The 13,448-nt window shown below is 49.1% G+C and overlaps 5 protein-coding genes across 5 annotated transcripts; 3 read left to right on the forward strand and 2 right to left on the reverse strand.

Annotated features, from left to right (window-relative positions):
* Positions 1-191: 191 nt before the first annotated feature.
* N7469_010334 (aromatic alcohol reductase) lies at positions 192-1,232 on the reverse strand (the record flags this gene model as incomplete). Its single annotated transcript, XM_056649239.1, has 3 exons — positions 192-804; positions 879-1,132; positions 1,197-1,232. 3 exons carry the CDS (start codon positions 1,230-1,232, stop codon positions 192-194), a joined length of 903 nt encoding a protein of 300 aa, XP_056496370.1.
* A 1,034-nt stretch (positions 1,233-2,266) lies between these two features.
* N7469_010335 (Gfo/Idh/MocA family protein) lies at positions 2,267-3,571 on the reverse strand (the record flags this gene model as incomplete). Its single annotated transcript, XM_056649240.1, has 1 exon — positions 2,267-3,571. One exon carries the CDS (start codon positions 3,569-3,571, stop codon positions 2,267-2,269), a length of 1,305 nt encoding a protein of 434 aa, XP_056496371.1.
* Positions 3,572-4,353: 782 nt separating this feature from the next.
* Positions 4,354-4,785, forward strand: N7469_010336 (uncharacterized protein; the record flags this gene model as incomplete). The annotated part of the gene is made up of 3 exons (XM_056649241.1): positions 4,354-4,359; positions 4,452-4,589; positions 4,664-4,785. The coding sequence occupies 3 exons, from the start codon at positions 4,354-4,356 to the stop codon at positions 4,760-4,762; spliced, it is 243 nt and encodes an 80-aa protein (XP_056496372.1). The 3' UTR covers positions 4,763-4,785.
* Positions 4,786-4,895: 110 nt separating this feature from the next.
* On the forward strand, positions 4,896-6,918 carry N7469_010337 (uncharacterized protein; the record flags this gene model as incomplete). The annotated part of the gene is made up of 4 exons (XM_056649242.1): positions 4,896-5,282; positions 5,406-6,291; positions 6,360-6,427; positions 6,517-6,918. 4 exons carry the CDS (start codon positions 4,896-4,898, stop codon positions 6,916-6,918), a joined length of 1,743 nt encoding a protein of 580 aa, XP_056496373.1.
* A 1,400-nt stretch (positions 6,919-8,318) lies between these two features.
* On the forward strand, positions 8,319-13,376 carry N7469_010338 (aminophospholipid-translocating P4-type ATPase DNF3; the record flags this gene model as incomplete). The annotated part of the gene is made up of 1 exon (XM_056649243.1): positions 8,319-13,376. One exon carries the CDS (start codon positions 8,319-8,321, stop codon positions 13,374-13,376), a length of 5,058 nt encoding a protein of 1,685 aa, XP_056496374.1.
* Between the last annotated feature and the right edge of the window lie 72 nt (positions 13,377-13,448).

The raw sequence follows: 13,448 nt of genomic DNA on the forward strand, positions 1-13,448 counted from the left end.
TCTTCACGTTGATGGGCAGTCCTACTGGTATTAAACCTTGACTTTCAAGGTTCATTCGAACTAGAGTGAAGTTCTTGATAAACACTAGTTACAAATTAGTTATGACTAACTGATGAACTTGAAAATAACTTCCAGGTCCAATCCACATGTCCTATCATTACTATATAGGAATTACCATTGAATCATTCAGCCTAGTCTTGATTGGCAATTTCATGAATCAAGCCCTTGACCTTCTCCAGATCCCATTCTTCCAAACCAACCAGATAATTGTCGTCAACTCTCCAAGGATGTGCCAGGGCCTTGTTAGATAGACAATATTGAATCTGCACCACAAAACTAGCATCACTAATACGACCAGCCTCGAGATCTTCCAAAGCATTCTGTAAAAGAAGCTCCATATCATTATACGTCACCGTCCAATCTGCACCCGTAACCTCCTTCGCAATTTCAAATAACTGACTCTGCGACGCAAATACAGAGTGAATATAAACAGGACGATTGAGAGTTTCTTGAGGATGCAGGAGGATATTGGCAGTTGCTTGACCAATGTCTCTCAACGTTGTCCATGGATGCACATTCTTTCCATCGCCAAAGAGCCAAGCTTTCTTTTCTCGAAAGTTGAGACCGGCAAAGCCGGTTAGTAGACACCAGTCGAGGAATGCACCGCAGGATACTAGCGTATAAGTCATACGGTTTTCGGCTGCTTGTTTTTTGACTGCTTCGTAAGAGGCTTTTTTCCGGGCGAAGACCGGTAAATCGTGGACTCCTGGTAGTTCTGGGTCGAGTCCGAAGTCGCTAGTAATACTAAATAACAGAAGGAGTACAGCGTTAGTGAGTGTTACCAAGTTCCTCTTTATAGCGAAGATGAGTCAACGAACAAGCGATAAACGCCCGCCTGAGCTGCTGCTTCTATGAAGCGGACAGGCGTTTCAACGTCCGGCGAGGAAGTGCTATCAATGACGGCGTCTTGTCCGACTAGTGCAGCGGTCAATTCATTGAGTGAGGAAAAGTCAACCGTTTTCACTTGAACATCGGCTGGAAAGGACTTGGTACTGCGACTAAGCACTGTGACATTGAATTGTTTGTTGCTAAGCAGGGCGTCGAGGATCTGAGACCCAACATTTCCACTGGCCTGTGTAGCTTGTTAGCCTCAATACACTCAAGTTGTGAGATCCCAATCTGGAGGCTGGCCTTACCCCTGCGATCGCAACGTTCTTGATAAACTGTGTCATAATGCTCTTTCGAGATGGAATTAGATCTAGAAAAAAGGCTATTTTTGGTCGAGGATAGATTGAGATGATCTGCGATGGAGTCTATGTTCAAGATGATACAGTACCTCATATTTATACATTGTAAAGAGTAATCATATCATGGGCTCCAAAAGAAAGGAAGAAAAGAATAGAAACGGACTTCATCGGAGATCGAGAAAATCCAACGATGGGCTCTCAAGGATTTGTAATGTGATTCATTACGGATGTATGCACCCCGACAATCTATTAGCTTCGGCCTTCGCCACGGACTCCGAGATTAGATCGGGCCGGGGTACGGAGCTCAATAGACGCAATCGGTGTAGTTATAGAAGTGCTGTAAAAATAATCACTATTTTTACTACTAGAACCACTGTTACTAATTATTTGAATGATTATCTATTTCCCGTTTTTATTCATGCTTGGATTATCAAAGTCTGTCTGTATTACATTTTATCTCCGATATCTTGGTATTAACTTCGGTAGCTACTTTGGATTATGGCTGAGATCCAATAAGATTAGAAGACAGAGAACTTGAACAATTTGAGTACAGCTGTACTCATCTAGCTTCGGAAGGATGATGGTCTAAGCAATGGGAAGGGTGCTTCTGACAAGACTTTGACTGCACCGATTGCGTGCCATTGAGCGCCGTAGCCAAGGGCCCACGGGTTACTTATATTCGATTTATCGTCACCAAATGGTCCCACGAGTTATCCTGATTATTCGCTAAGACAATTTACTCAGTTTCTTTAAGGAAATTGTCTATATACGAGGCCCTTGGTGGATCCATCCCTGCAGAACTGGATAGAAGAAAAAATTCACAGCAACTGAACACGGCGGCGCAAGGCTAACATTCTTGGAAATTCCTAACGATCTTGGGTAAAAGGATAAATTCCAGCTCCTAGCTCCCCGGATATTCACTCGCAAAAGAATTGCTGACATGGAGAAAGCCCAAACAGTGGCTCCCAAAGGAAAAGAGCCCGAAAACCGAATACGCGGAACATACATGAGATATCAAATTAGCCCAAAGGGGTTCGAATCGTACCACACTGTCGATCATAATGCTCGAAAATCATGCGCACTAGTTTGAGATCATTCAATGCGTCATTGGTATCTGTCTTTGCAGTTTCACCACCAGTGAAGAATGAATACATCTCTTCGAACTGCCGCTCGTAGGCTTCAGCAACGGTACTTGTAATAACCGTTCTCTTCACGCGAGGCTTTCCATTGGTGGTAACTCCGTTTGCACCATTTGCTCCGTCGGTACCATTTGCAGGAGAAGCGTTGACGGGAGTGTGTTCTTCTGAAGGATGCTCTGCTTCTTCAACAATTACACGCATGGCTCCATCACCACAGGCAGACGGGCATGGAAAGTCATATTCCAGACTAACGGTTTTCTGAGCGCCATAGACGGTCAGATGTGAGTCGCAGCGCGGGACAGAGTCAATGCCGGCTTCGTAGAGCATTGTGAAGGGGTGTTCATCTTCTGCATCGTGAGTGTAGTGGAAAATGGCGCTGTAAAATGGATCTGTGATGGCAATATTTGCTACGGCGTCGGGGAATCCGAGGGATTCTCGGATTAGTGAGAGGTCGTGCGAGCCTACTGTACCGAGGAATCGAGCGAAGGCGACTCGGTCGGAGGTGATGTCGTCTGTGTTTCCGAAGATGTCTGTCAGGAGGGTGTGGAATTTGGTTGTGTTGATGATTGTGTTTGGAACAGTGAGAGATTGATTGAAGTTGCCGTTGCTAGTCCCATTTAGACTCAGATTCATAGTTTTATCGTTGAGACCGTTAGTGGTGGACAATTTTGGGGTTGCTAGTGGGCCGGTGATATTTCGACATCGTGCATAGTAGATCCGATCGATAGAGGCGAGTTCCTTTTTGAAGATCTCTGTGAAACAGGGAGTATATCGACGAGCACATCCCACAAAAACCTTGGGTCCCCCTTCTGAGCGGGAATTGGCAGCACCTTTTTTGCAAGCAGCACGGATCCTCCGGAGACCATCAATACTAAGACTTAGAGGGACCTCAACCATGACATGCTTGCCGGCTTCAAGAGCCGCAATGGTGTGTTGCTCATGATCTTCGAAGGGTAGTAGGTTGAGGACTAGGTCGACATCTGGATGATTCAGGACGTCTGAAGGGGAATTGGTGGTTTCCGAGACATTGAAGCGCTTCTGGCAATGCTGCAAGATGGCGGTGGAAGCATCATGAATGATGGTGAGCTCGAAACGAGTGGGATGGGCGTGTAAAGCTGGTAAGTGGTGGGACTGAACAGACTCAGAAGCACCTAGGATTCCGAGCCTCAAGGCCGGGGTGGACATGGTGGCGTTCCAGGAAGAGTAGGGGTTTGGTGGAGATGAAGAGAGAAGTGGGAGATGGGAAACTGAAGTTGGGAAAGAGAGTTGAATATGAGATAGATGAAAGATATACCACGGATAGTAGATGGTTGTCTTCCGGAGATAAAAAAAAGATGAGAAAGGACTGGGAAAAAGAAGGGGGAAGCAGTGTTGATGACTCGCAGGCAAACAAAAAAAATGAAGGGAGGATGTACGCGTGACATCAGAGGGCATCTTCATTGGGTTGAAATTAGTTCAAGTCGACCGTGTTCCCCGGAATACTTCCATGGTTGGGATTAGTTGTATACAATTTGCATAGTACATGATATTCAATTAGATATTATATTCAAGTTATTGGTATACAAGTAGTACACTATAAGTCACTGTTAGTTGTATAGATCAGCAAATCTAATCGGGTGGAGCAGGTGGGCCAGGTACAATACAAGTCCACTGCATCACTGTAGAGAGTATTTTACGAGTATATCCACGAGTACTTCTTTCATGCTCTATATAAGTTATTGGTATGTCTGATTGTATGATATAATTTAACATAACTTTGAATATTAATTCCTGCTGACTAGTATGCTAAAGTATACATACTGTATTAATGTACTCTAACAGTTTTAAATACTCCACCGCACAGCCTCAGTCTTACCTCATTTGGATGGCGCCTGATCGAACTGCGTCATTCTCGTACTTCCTCAACTTGCATTTCTGCCTCGTTTTCAATTTTTTGTATTCTTCAAGTCATCCTCACCTTAAAAGTCATGGGTGTAAGCCTTCTTCCCATTCTCTCATTTTCCACTTACCCTCCTTCCCTCAGATACCTACTTCATCATCATCTCGAATCCAGCTAATCAATCAGTTCGCCGCGAAAATTGCCGCTAGTCAGCAAAATCAGCAGAATCCGCCGACAAGTCAGACCATGAGTGGTTCTTACGGCGGTGCACCCCCTACGGGATATACAGGAGGACCTCCTCCTGCATTACAGTCTGGTGGATATGTAAGTCAATACTAGATCAGTCCGTCCGGCGACGTCATGGCGGAGAGAGAGAGCAACTGGTTGACTTGCAGCAGCAGCAGCAGCAACCACCGCAGCAACAATACCAAGCATATCCCGGATCCCCTCCACCTCCTCAGGGATCGGTAAGCTCCCTTTTGCAACTATCCTCTTGATTCTTCCCGATTCTTTGATTCTTCACATCCCCCCCCCCCACACTCCACTTTGTTTCTGTTTTGCCTATTTTCGAAATTTCGCGTCTTACCCCTCCAACTACCCCCCTTCGGCATCTTACTCGACCACCACATCATGTCTGGACCCTATCAGTCCCAACAGGGATATCAAGCATATCCTCCGTACGGCGGCTCACCTGCTCAACCCTACCAGCCATACACTCCTCCACCCGCAGGTTCTTACAATAGACCTCCTCCGCAACAACCCTCAGGCTACCCCGCACCGCAGAGTCAGCAGGGTCAAGGTTATGCACGTCCACCACCACCGCCGCCACCATCCTCGCAGGGCCAGCCCTATGGATCGTCAGGATCGCCATACCCCGGACAACAAGCCCCTTATCCAGGACCGTCCTCGTCACCCTATCCCCCTGGACCACCACCTGCCACCCACTCGCCTTACCCCGGACAACAATCACCCCATCCTGGAGCACCATCTCCATACCCTGGACAGCAACCACCCTATGTACAGATGAGCCCTGCATATTGTTGATCGTTGCGTCATTCTTTGTATCTTCATGAGCGACAGAGTTTGCGTCACGTTGAAACCGGAAGAACGGTACATGCTAACGAATTTATTTTCTTGTAGGGTCAAGCCCCTCCGTCCTATCCACCCCAAGGAGGCCCTCCCCCATCTGGATATGCCCCTCAAGGTGGCCGTCCTGGACCTTCACCTGGACCTCCTGGTGGACAGTATGGACCACCTGGAGGTGGATTTCCTCCCCAGGCTGCTCCAGCCACCCCGCAACAGGTCGCAGCTTATCGTCAGCTTTTGATCAGCACCATCCAAGAGAAGAACATCCAACCATTCTACCCACCTGAACGTCTGGACCGATTGGTTCAGTCGTTGGTGAACGATGCACCAGCTCGACTCCAGAAGCTGATGCACGAATGGGCTGTGCCTATGGAAGTTGCGACCGATGTCATGAAACTCTCCTTGTTCGATGTTATTCTCTTCGTGGATGACAGTGGCTCAATTGAGTTCGAAGAAAAGGGTTTGCGCAAAGATCAATTAAGACAGATCCTCGGCCTTGTCGCAACAGCTGCGTCGACTTTCGACCAGGATGGTATCTCCGTGCGTTTCATGAACTCGACCGAGAGCGGTGATGGCATCCGCAACGCCGAGGATGTCAACCAGCTCGTCAGCCGGGTTCGCTTCGCAGGACTGACCCCTCTCGGCACCAACCTGAGAAACAAGGTGATTGAGCCGATGATCGTGGGTCCAGCCCGGGCCAACCGTTTGGACAAGCCTGTCTTGGTGATCACAATTACCGATGGTCAGCCAGCCGGTGAGCCTCATGGCACGGTGGGCGATGCCATTCGGTATGCTGTCGAAGAGACCTCGCGTACTCGATATGGCCGTGGTGCGGTTGCGTTCCAGTTCTCGCAAGTCGGAACTGACCAGCGTGCGCGCGAGTTCTTGGGAGATCTGGATGAGGATCCGCAGATTGGCCATCTGATTGATTGCACTTCGAGTAAGTAGTCCTCATTGCTCAGTAATATTGTCTCAGAGAATATTCCTACTGACGATATGCTTCCAAAGATTTCGAAGTTGAGCAAGATGAAATGTCTCGAGCCAACCCGCCAGTCCACTTGACTCGTGAACTTTGGGTATGTATACCATTTCCCCTCCTTTCAATCCTTCTCGTTGAATATATCGGAACTCTTATTGATCGCTTCTTTTTTTTCTGGCTGTGCAGTGTGCTAAGCTCATGCTCGGTGCCATCGACTCCTCTTACGACACCAAGGATGAGAAGGCCTCTCGTCGTCCTGTCCCACCACCGCAGCAGCAGGGATCTTATGGCGGATATAGTCAACCACCACCTGGTCCCGGTCAGTCTGGACCTGGTGGATATGGACCACCTCCTGGAGCTCCTCCACCAGGCTATCCTCCCCAAGGACATAGCCCACAGCCCGGTTATCCTCCTCAACAACAGCAACCGCAACAACAACAACAACAACAACTGTACTCAGGCTCAAGCAGCCATGGCTATGGACCGCCACAGCCGCATGGATATGGCGGGTCATCGCCGCATCCTGCAGGAGGAGCCCCAGGGTATCCGCCGACTGGCGCGTATCCTCCGCCACCGCGCCGGTACTAGTGACGTCACTGGGATTCGCCTGGCGTTTTGACTGATCCACTTTTTAAATCGCATGGGATCTTTCAATTTCTGAATTTTATTTGTCTTTGATTTGACTTTGAACTTATAGTATGATATGTTTCATGTAGTTTAGTGGATTACCTTATTTTTTGTATCCGACATGACATAGAATGGTGGGGGAAATGGTACTCCCAAGACCAAGTTGGCGGTGAGTCTGTGCAGAACACCCTTCAGCCCCATGAACCAGTATGTATGTACTCCGTATTCTAGAGTATATGACAGTGCATCGATCAAGATCAGCAATTGCCAAGGAGTCTAAGAGGTCAAGTGGCTTCAGGTGGTGCGCCGCACCACTTGGGGCCACGTATACATACTATAGCACTATGTATGTACACACAACACGCACTCATAGTTTCATGGACGGGCAAATTAAGTCAAATTAGGTTGCCACCAAAAAATGAGAGCCGACATGGTTCTGGAAGCATGCGAGATCCACTTCCGTTCTGAAAGAACATTTCTTTTCGTGGGGACTATTTCTCCCTTTCCAAAGGGTACCATACTATGTACAAATTTGGGGAATTCAACTTAAAGTTAGCCTATCACCGCAGCCGGTGGCTTTTCCCCAAAGCGTGTGAAAAACTATGTACATGTCCCATTGAGAATGTACGCGTGGGTGCTAAGAATAATCCACGAGGCTGTGCTGTGCCCTCTTCTGTTTAGATGAAGATGCAACCGTCTCCACTAAAACCGTTCACCACAGTTGACTCTTTCTGGATCAGGCAAATATTTGTATTCTTATTTGTTGGATCAGTCTTTCATTCCACAATTATAACCACACCTTGTAGTCTACAATTGTACTATACACACAAATGTACTATGTAAATGTATATTTTGTAGTGTTGAGGCGTTTGCCCGTCTCCGCTTCAAGCCACTTGCCGCATTCGGCACTGCCTTGCCTCTCTTCTTCTTGGCTGTTCATTTCCTTTTCTTTTCCTCTGTTTCTCGCCCCTTTCAGTTCTTCCTCTAAACATCTTCTCGTCTCTCCTCCTACTCTCGTTTTAATATACACTCTTATTCATCCCCCACTCTCTCTGAGCCCCTCGTTTCACCATCCCGATTGTCGGACTGTTGCAATCTCTGCGAGATTCGAGATCTGACCGCGCGGCCTCACCACACCACACCAACTCTATTACACCCACCCACCGCAGTGCAACACTCGCACCACCTTACCGCCGATGTGGTCTAAGGGAGAATGAATTCTCGCCTGGAGTTCTTGTAATTAGATCGAGCGCTTCTACTTGCAATAGCCAGACACCTTCGGATTTTCCCGAGACAAAAAGACGATCACCGATCGTCCGGGTTTGTTTCCGCGCAGGTACGGTCCACGACGCATTCCCGCCATGACCAACCACAATGAAGTGAATGCTCGACCCGATGAACAGCCGGACGTTGTGAGACGCCCTTCGCTGGCCTCGTCACGTACTATGTCCGACTCAGGACGACGCATCTCCCAACAACATGTACGATTTTCCGCCGATATCGAAAGGTCGATCGATGACCGTGTCAGCGATGCTAATACCAACGCCAACGCCAACGCAAATGTAAATCGCACTACTGGTGCCAATGCAAATACCGACCGTCGTCCCAGTTCGCGTGGTCTGACTATTGATACGGGGTTGGCGCCACCATCGATTCGATCCCCTGTACGCTCGCCAACCTCACCCCTTTCCCCGAACGCCAATCCTTCCGCGTCTGCGACTCTCTCTCCGATATCACCACCGAGCCCAGAGGCCTCCAACGGTCGGTCTCGATCGCGAAATCGTGGTTACTCGCTTCGTCGGTCTATCTTCAACAAGAACATTCAGACGACTCCCGATCAAGATGAACCCCCCGCCTCCCCCGATACCAGTCCCCGTGCTTCTCCCCGTGCTTCGACCGAGATCACCAATGCCCCCACAGCCAATGCGCCCAGCGCCATTGAAGAAAAAGATGAATTGCATGTGCTTCCCACGGTTGACGATGAGCCGCCCTCTAAGGGAGAGGCTGCTACATACATTTCATCTGACCCCTCAGACGGACCATTGAAGGAATACGTGTCCGTGGCACAGGGCGAATGGAACAAACAGAAGGCTGCTGGAGCCGCCATAATGGCTCGCGCTGAGGCATTCTTAAAAGCCATGGAGAAATTCATCCTGCGCATCAAAGATATCCCTCCAACCAAAGATGGCCGTCATATTGATCTGAACCCTTCGCTAGTGGATTCGTTAACCGATGAGCGCACCGGAAAGCCATATATCGGGAATTGGATTCGCTCTAGTCGGTACAGTTTCTGGAGTTTTTTCCCTCGCCAGTTTTTTGCACAGTTCACAAAGTTGGCCAATTTCTATTTCCTGGTCGTTGCTATCTTGCAGATGATCCCAGGCCTAAGTACGACAGGAACCTATACCACTCTGGTACCGCTCTTGATCTTTGTAGGTATTTCTATGGGCAAGGAGGGTTTCGATGACTGGCGTCGGTATCGTCTCGATAAGGAAGAAAACAATCGCTACGCCTGGGTTCTTCGTCCAGGACAACTACCTGTCACGGATGGTGCGTCTATGGCCAGTGGGGCCCATGACTGGGTTGAGGTGAAGTGGCAGGATATTCGTGTTGGCGATGTTATCAAGCTCGAGCGCGACCAACCTGTTCCTGCGGATTTCGCCCTGCTACATGCCAATGGCCCTAACGGAATCGCTTATATCGAGACAATGGCCCTGGATGGCGAGACAAATCTGAAAAATAAGCAGGCTTTGCAGCCAGTTGCCAAGGTCTGCGCGACAGTTGACGATATCATTAGCAATGCGCTCCATTTCGTCGTTGAAGACCCGAATATCGACCTTTACAAATTCGATGGCCACGTTACCGTCAATGCCCAGCAGAAGCTGCCTCTCACCAACAATGAGATCGTCTATCGTGGTAGTATTCTGCGCAATACTGATTCTGCGTATGGCATGGTCATATACACTGGCGAGGAGTGCAAGATTCGCATGAACGCGAACAAAAATCCTCGAATTAAGAAACCTGCTCTTCAGGGAAAGGTCAATCGTGTGGTCATGCTCATTGTTCTTCTGGTCCTCATTCTCGCTGCTGTCTGCACCATTGCTTACAAGTTCTGGTCGGATGACGTGGAGCAACGCTCCTGGTACCTCTCGGATGCAAGTGTTGAATATGGCCCGATCTTTACATCGTTCCTCATCATGTTCAATACCATGATCCCCATCTCGCTTTACGTCAGTATGGAAATTGTCAAGGTTGTTCAAATGTTTCTGCTGAACGACATCGACATGTACGACCCGGAAACAGACACACCTCTCGAGGCACGCACTTCTACTATCAACGAAGAACTTGGTCAAGTCAGCTATATCTTCTCAGACAAGACCGGTACCCTGACAAATAACTCTATGCGCTTCCGCAAGATGAGTGTTGCAGGCACAGCCTGGCTTCACGACCTTGACCTACAGGAGGAGGCTGCTCGTGAGGGCGACCACCACAAGCTCATTCACAAGAAGCGGAACCTGAAAGGCAAAAAGGCTGCCAATCGCAAGTCGAACGTGTCAGAGGCTCGTATGGCTCCCCGTCCTTCTAATGTATCCGCTAGTGCAGATGCTCTGCGACGCTATGGTCGTGCTGCCAACTATCGCACAACCGAGATGATCGATTATATCCAACGCAAGCCTTATACAATATTCGCCCGCAAGGCCAAGCTGTTTCTTCTGTCTATCGCCCTCTGTCACACGTGTATTCCAGAAGAAGACGAAAATGGCTCCGTTACATTCCAAGCTGCCTCGCCAGACGAATTAGCTTTGGTCCTGGCCGCGCAGGAGCTCGGTTACCTTGTTCTCGATCGCCAGTCCAATACTCTTACCATTCGCAACCATCCCAACGGACGCTCCAAACCAGCCGTGGACGAAAAGTACGAGGTCCTGGACGTCATTGAATTCTCCAGCGCACGTAAGCGCATGTCAACCGTCGTTCGCATGCCCGATCAGCGTATCTGTGTTCTGTGCAAAGGTGCTGATACGACTTTGATGCGACTCTTTAAGAAGGCCGATCTGGCCCACGAAAAGGCTGCCGAAATCGAACGTCGAGTCAGCAAGCGCAAGGCCGCTGAGGCCAATCAAATCATCCGTCGCAATAGCGAGTACCAGAGTCGCAAAGATAGTGGTGTCCGAAACAGTTTCGCCAGTCGACCTAGCTTCGCTCGTCGTCGCTCGTCGGTTTCGGGGCACCACGCTTCTACCCTGCGTCAAAGTATCGATGTTTGGCTCCGTGACCGCGAGACCGAGGGTGGAGTTCTGAACCGTGATGACGCTGAGTATTATAGCCCTCGTCCTTCAGCGCAGATGGGACGACACTCAGCTGCGATTTCGGATTCTGGAAGCTCGACCAATGGGGAGGAAGATGAAGATCTGGTCGAAGAAGCCCTTGTTGTGAATGAGGCTGCTATCTTTGAAAGATGCTTCCAGCATTTGAACGACTTCGCCACTGATGGTCTGCGAACTCTGCTTTACGGCCACCGATTTCTCGACGAGGCGACTTATCAGAACTGGAAGACTGCCTATCACGAGGCAAGCACCAGTATTGTCGACCGCCAACAGAAAATTGAGATGGTTGGCGAGCAGATTGAGCAGCAGCTAGAGTTGACTGGTGCAACCGCCATCGAAGACAAACTGCAGAAGGGCGTCCCTGAGGCGATCGACAAATTGCGCCGTGCTAATATCAAGATGTGGATGTTGACCGGTGACAAGCGGGAGACGGCTATCAACGTCGGACATTCTTGCCGTTTGGTCAAAGACTATTCGACTTTGACCATCCTGGACGATGAAAATGGCGATGTCGAAGAAACGATCAATCGCCTTACTCAGGATATTACCCGCAGCAAAGTTGCCCATTCCGTTGTTGTAGTTGATGGACAGACTTTGTCGACTATCGAGGGCAACGATGCCATGCGCGAGCGCTTCTTCCAGCTTGCTATCAAGGTTGACTCGGTGATTTGCTGTCGTGCTAGCCCGAAACAGAAGGCATTCTTGGTCAAGTCGATTCGCATGCACGTTAAGGATTCCATCACTCTTGCAATCGGCGATGGTGCCAATGATATCGCCATGATCCAGGAGGCACACGTTGGAATTGGTATCACTGGCAAGGAAGGCCTGCAGGCAGCTCGTATCTCCGATTACTCAATTGCGCAGTTCCGCTTCCTGCTGAAACTGCTTCTCGTTCACGGTCGCTGGAATTACATGCGCGCATGCAAGTATACGCTGGGCACTTTCTGGAAAGAAATGCTCTTCTACCTCACGCAAGCGCTCTATCAGCGATGGAATGGATATACTGGAACCAGTTTGTACGAGTCGTGGAGTTTGAGTATGTTCAATACTCTCTTCACTTCTCTCTGCGTCATTTTCCTGGGAATCTTTACCAAAGACCTTGCGGCTTCGACGCTTCTTGCCGTGCCAGAACTCTACACCAAGGGTCAGCAACATGGTGGCTTTAACATCCGCCTCTGGCTAGGCTGGACGTTCATGGCCACTTGTGAAGCGATCATCATATTCTTCTGCATGTACGGTCTATTTGGCATGATTCACATCAACCCTAGCGACATCGATACATTTGCACTTGGTCTTCTCACCTTCTCCGCCTGTGTTGTGGTTATCAATTTCAAGCTTCAGCTTCTTGAGGTCCACAACAAGACATACCTCTCTGCCATCGTGATTGTCATTTCAGTTGGTGGCTGGTTTCTTTGGAACATCATTCTATCTGAGCGTTATCAACTAGAGTCCGGCAAGGGTGTCTATGACGTGCCTGATAACTTCCTTCACCATGTCGGCCACAATCTTCTTTTCTGGATGGTTCTTCTGATTTCCGTCACAGCGGTCCTTCTCTTCGAACTGACAGTTTCTACCTTGCGCGCTCTCTTCTTCCCAACAGACGTCGACATCTTCCAGGAATACGAGCAGGACTTGGACATCCGGAAGCGATTCGAAGAAGCCGCTGCTTCAGAACTCCAACAAGGCTGGGACCGTGGAACCAAGAGATCTTCGTTTGAAATCGCTCGCGAAAACGAAGAAATGGACGCGAGAGAACGACATGTCCAAGAGCTTCTATCTCGACCTCGTGTTATGAGCAGTTCCCCGGTTCATAAACCGTCCGCGCAGGAAATTGAGATTGAAGGTGGCTCCGATGCTTCGTCTCGTGTTGATAGTGAACGTCAGCTGGATGATGATCTTGAGCGCGCCCGTCAAGTTGCTGGTCAGGTCGTTCAAGCTGTACCTGCTCCACCTCCTGCGATCACCACGAATGGCAGTGCTGCTGGTCAGAATGGGCCTACTCCCGAAAGCCCATGTGCGCCTCGACGATCAGTTGAGATCCACGAGCTCTTCAGTCAGGGCTTTGGATCTATTCGGAAAGGCCAACTGAAATGAAGTGGTTTCTTCAACTATCTATCTCGAACTTACTCTCTCTCTCTCTCTCTCTCTCTCTTTCTCCGCCCTTTT

The sequence above is a fragment of the Penicillium citrinum genome (assembly GCF_028827155.1).
Source record: "Penicillium citrinum strain IBT 23319 chromosome Unknown utg000009l:1.0-4274883.0:1.0-4276374.0, whole genome shotgun sequence".
In the NCBI taxonomy this organism is placed as follows: Eukaryota; Fungi; Ascomycota; class Eurotiomycetes; order Eurotiales; family Aspergillaceae; genus Penicillium; species Penicillium citrinum.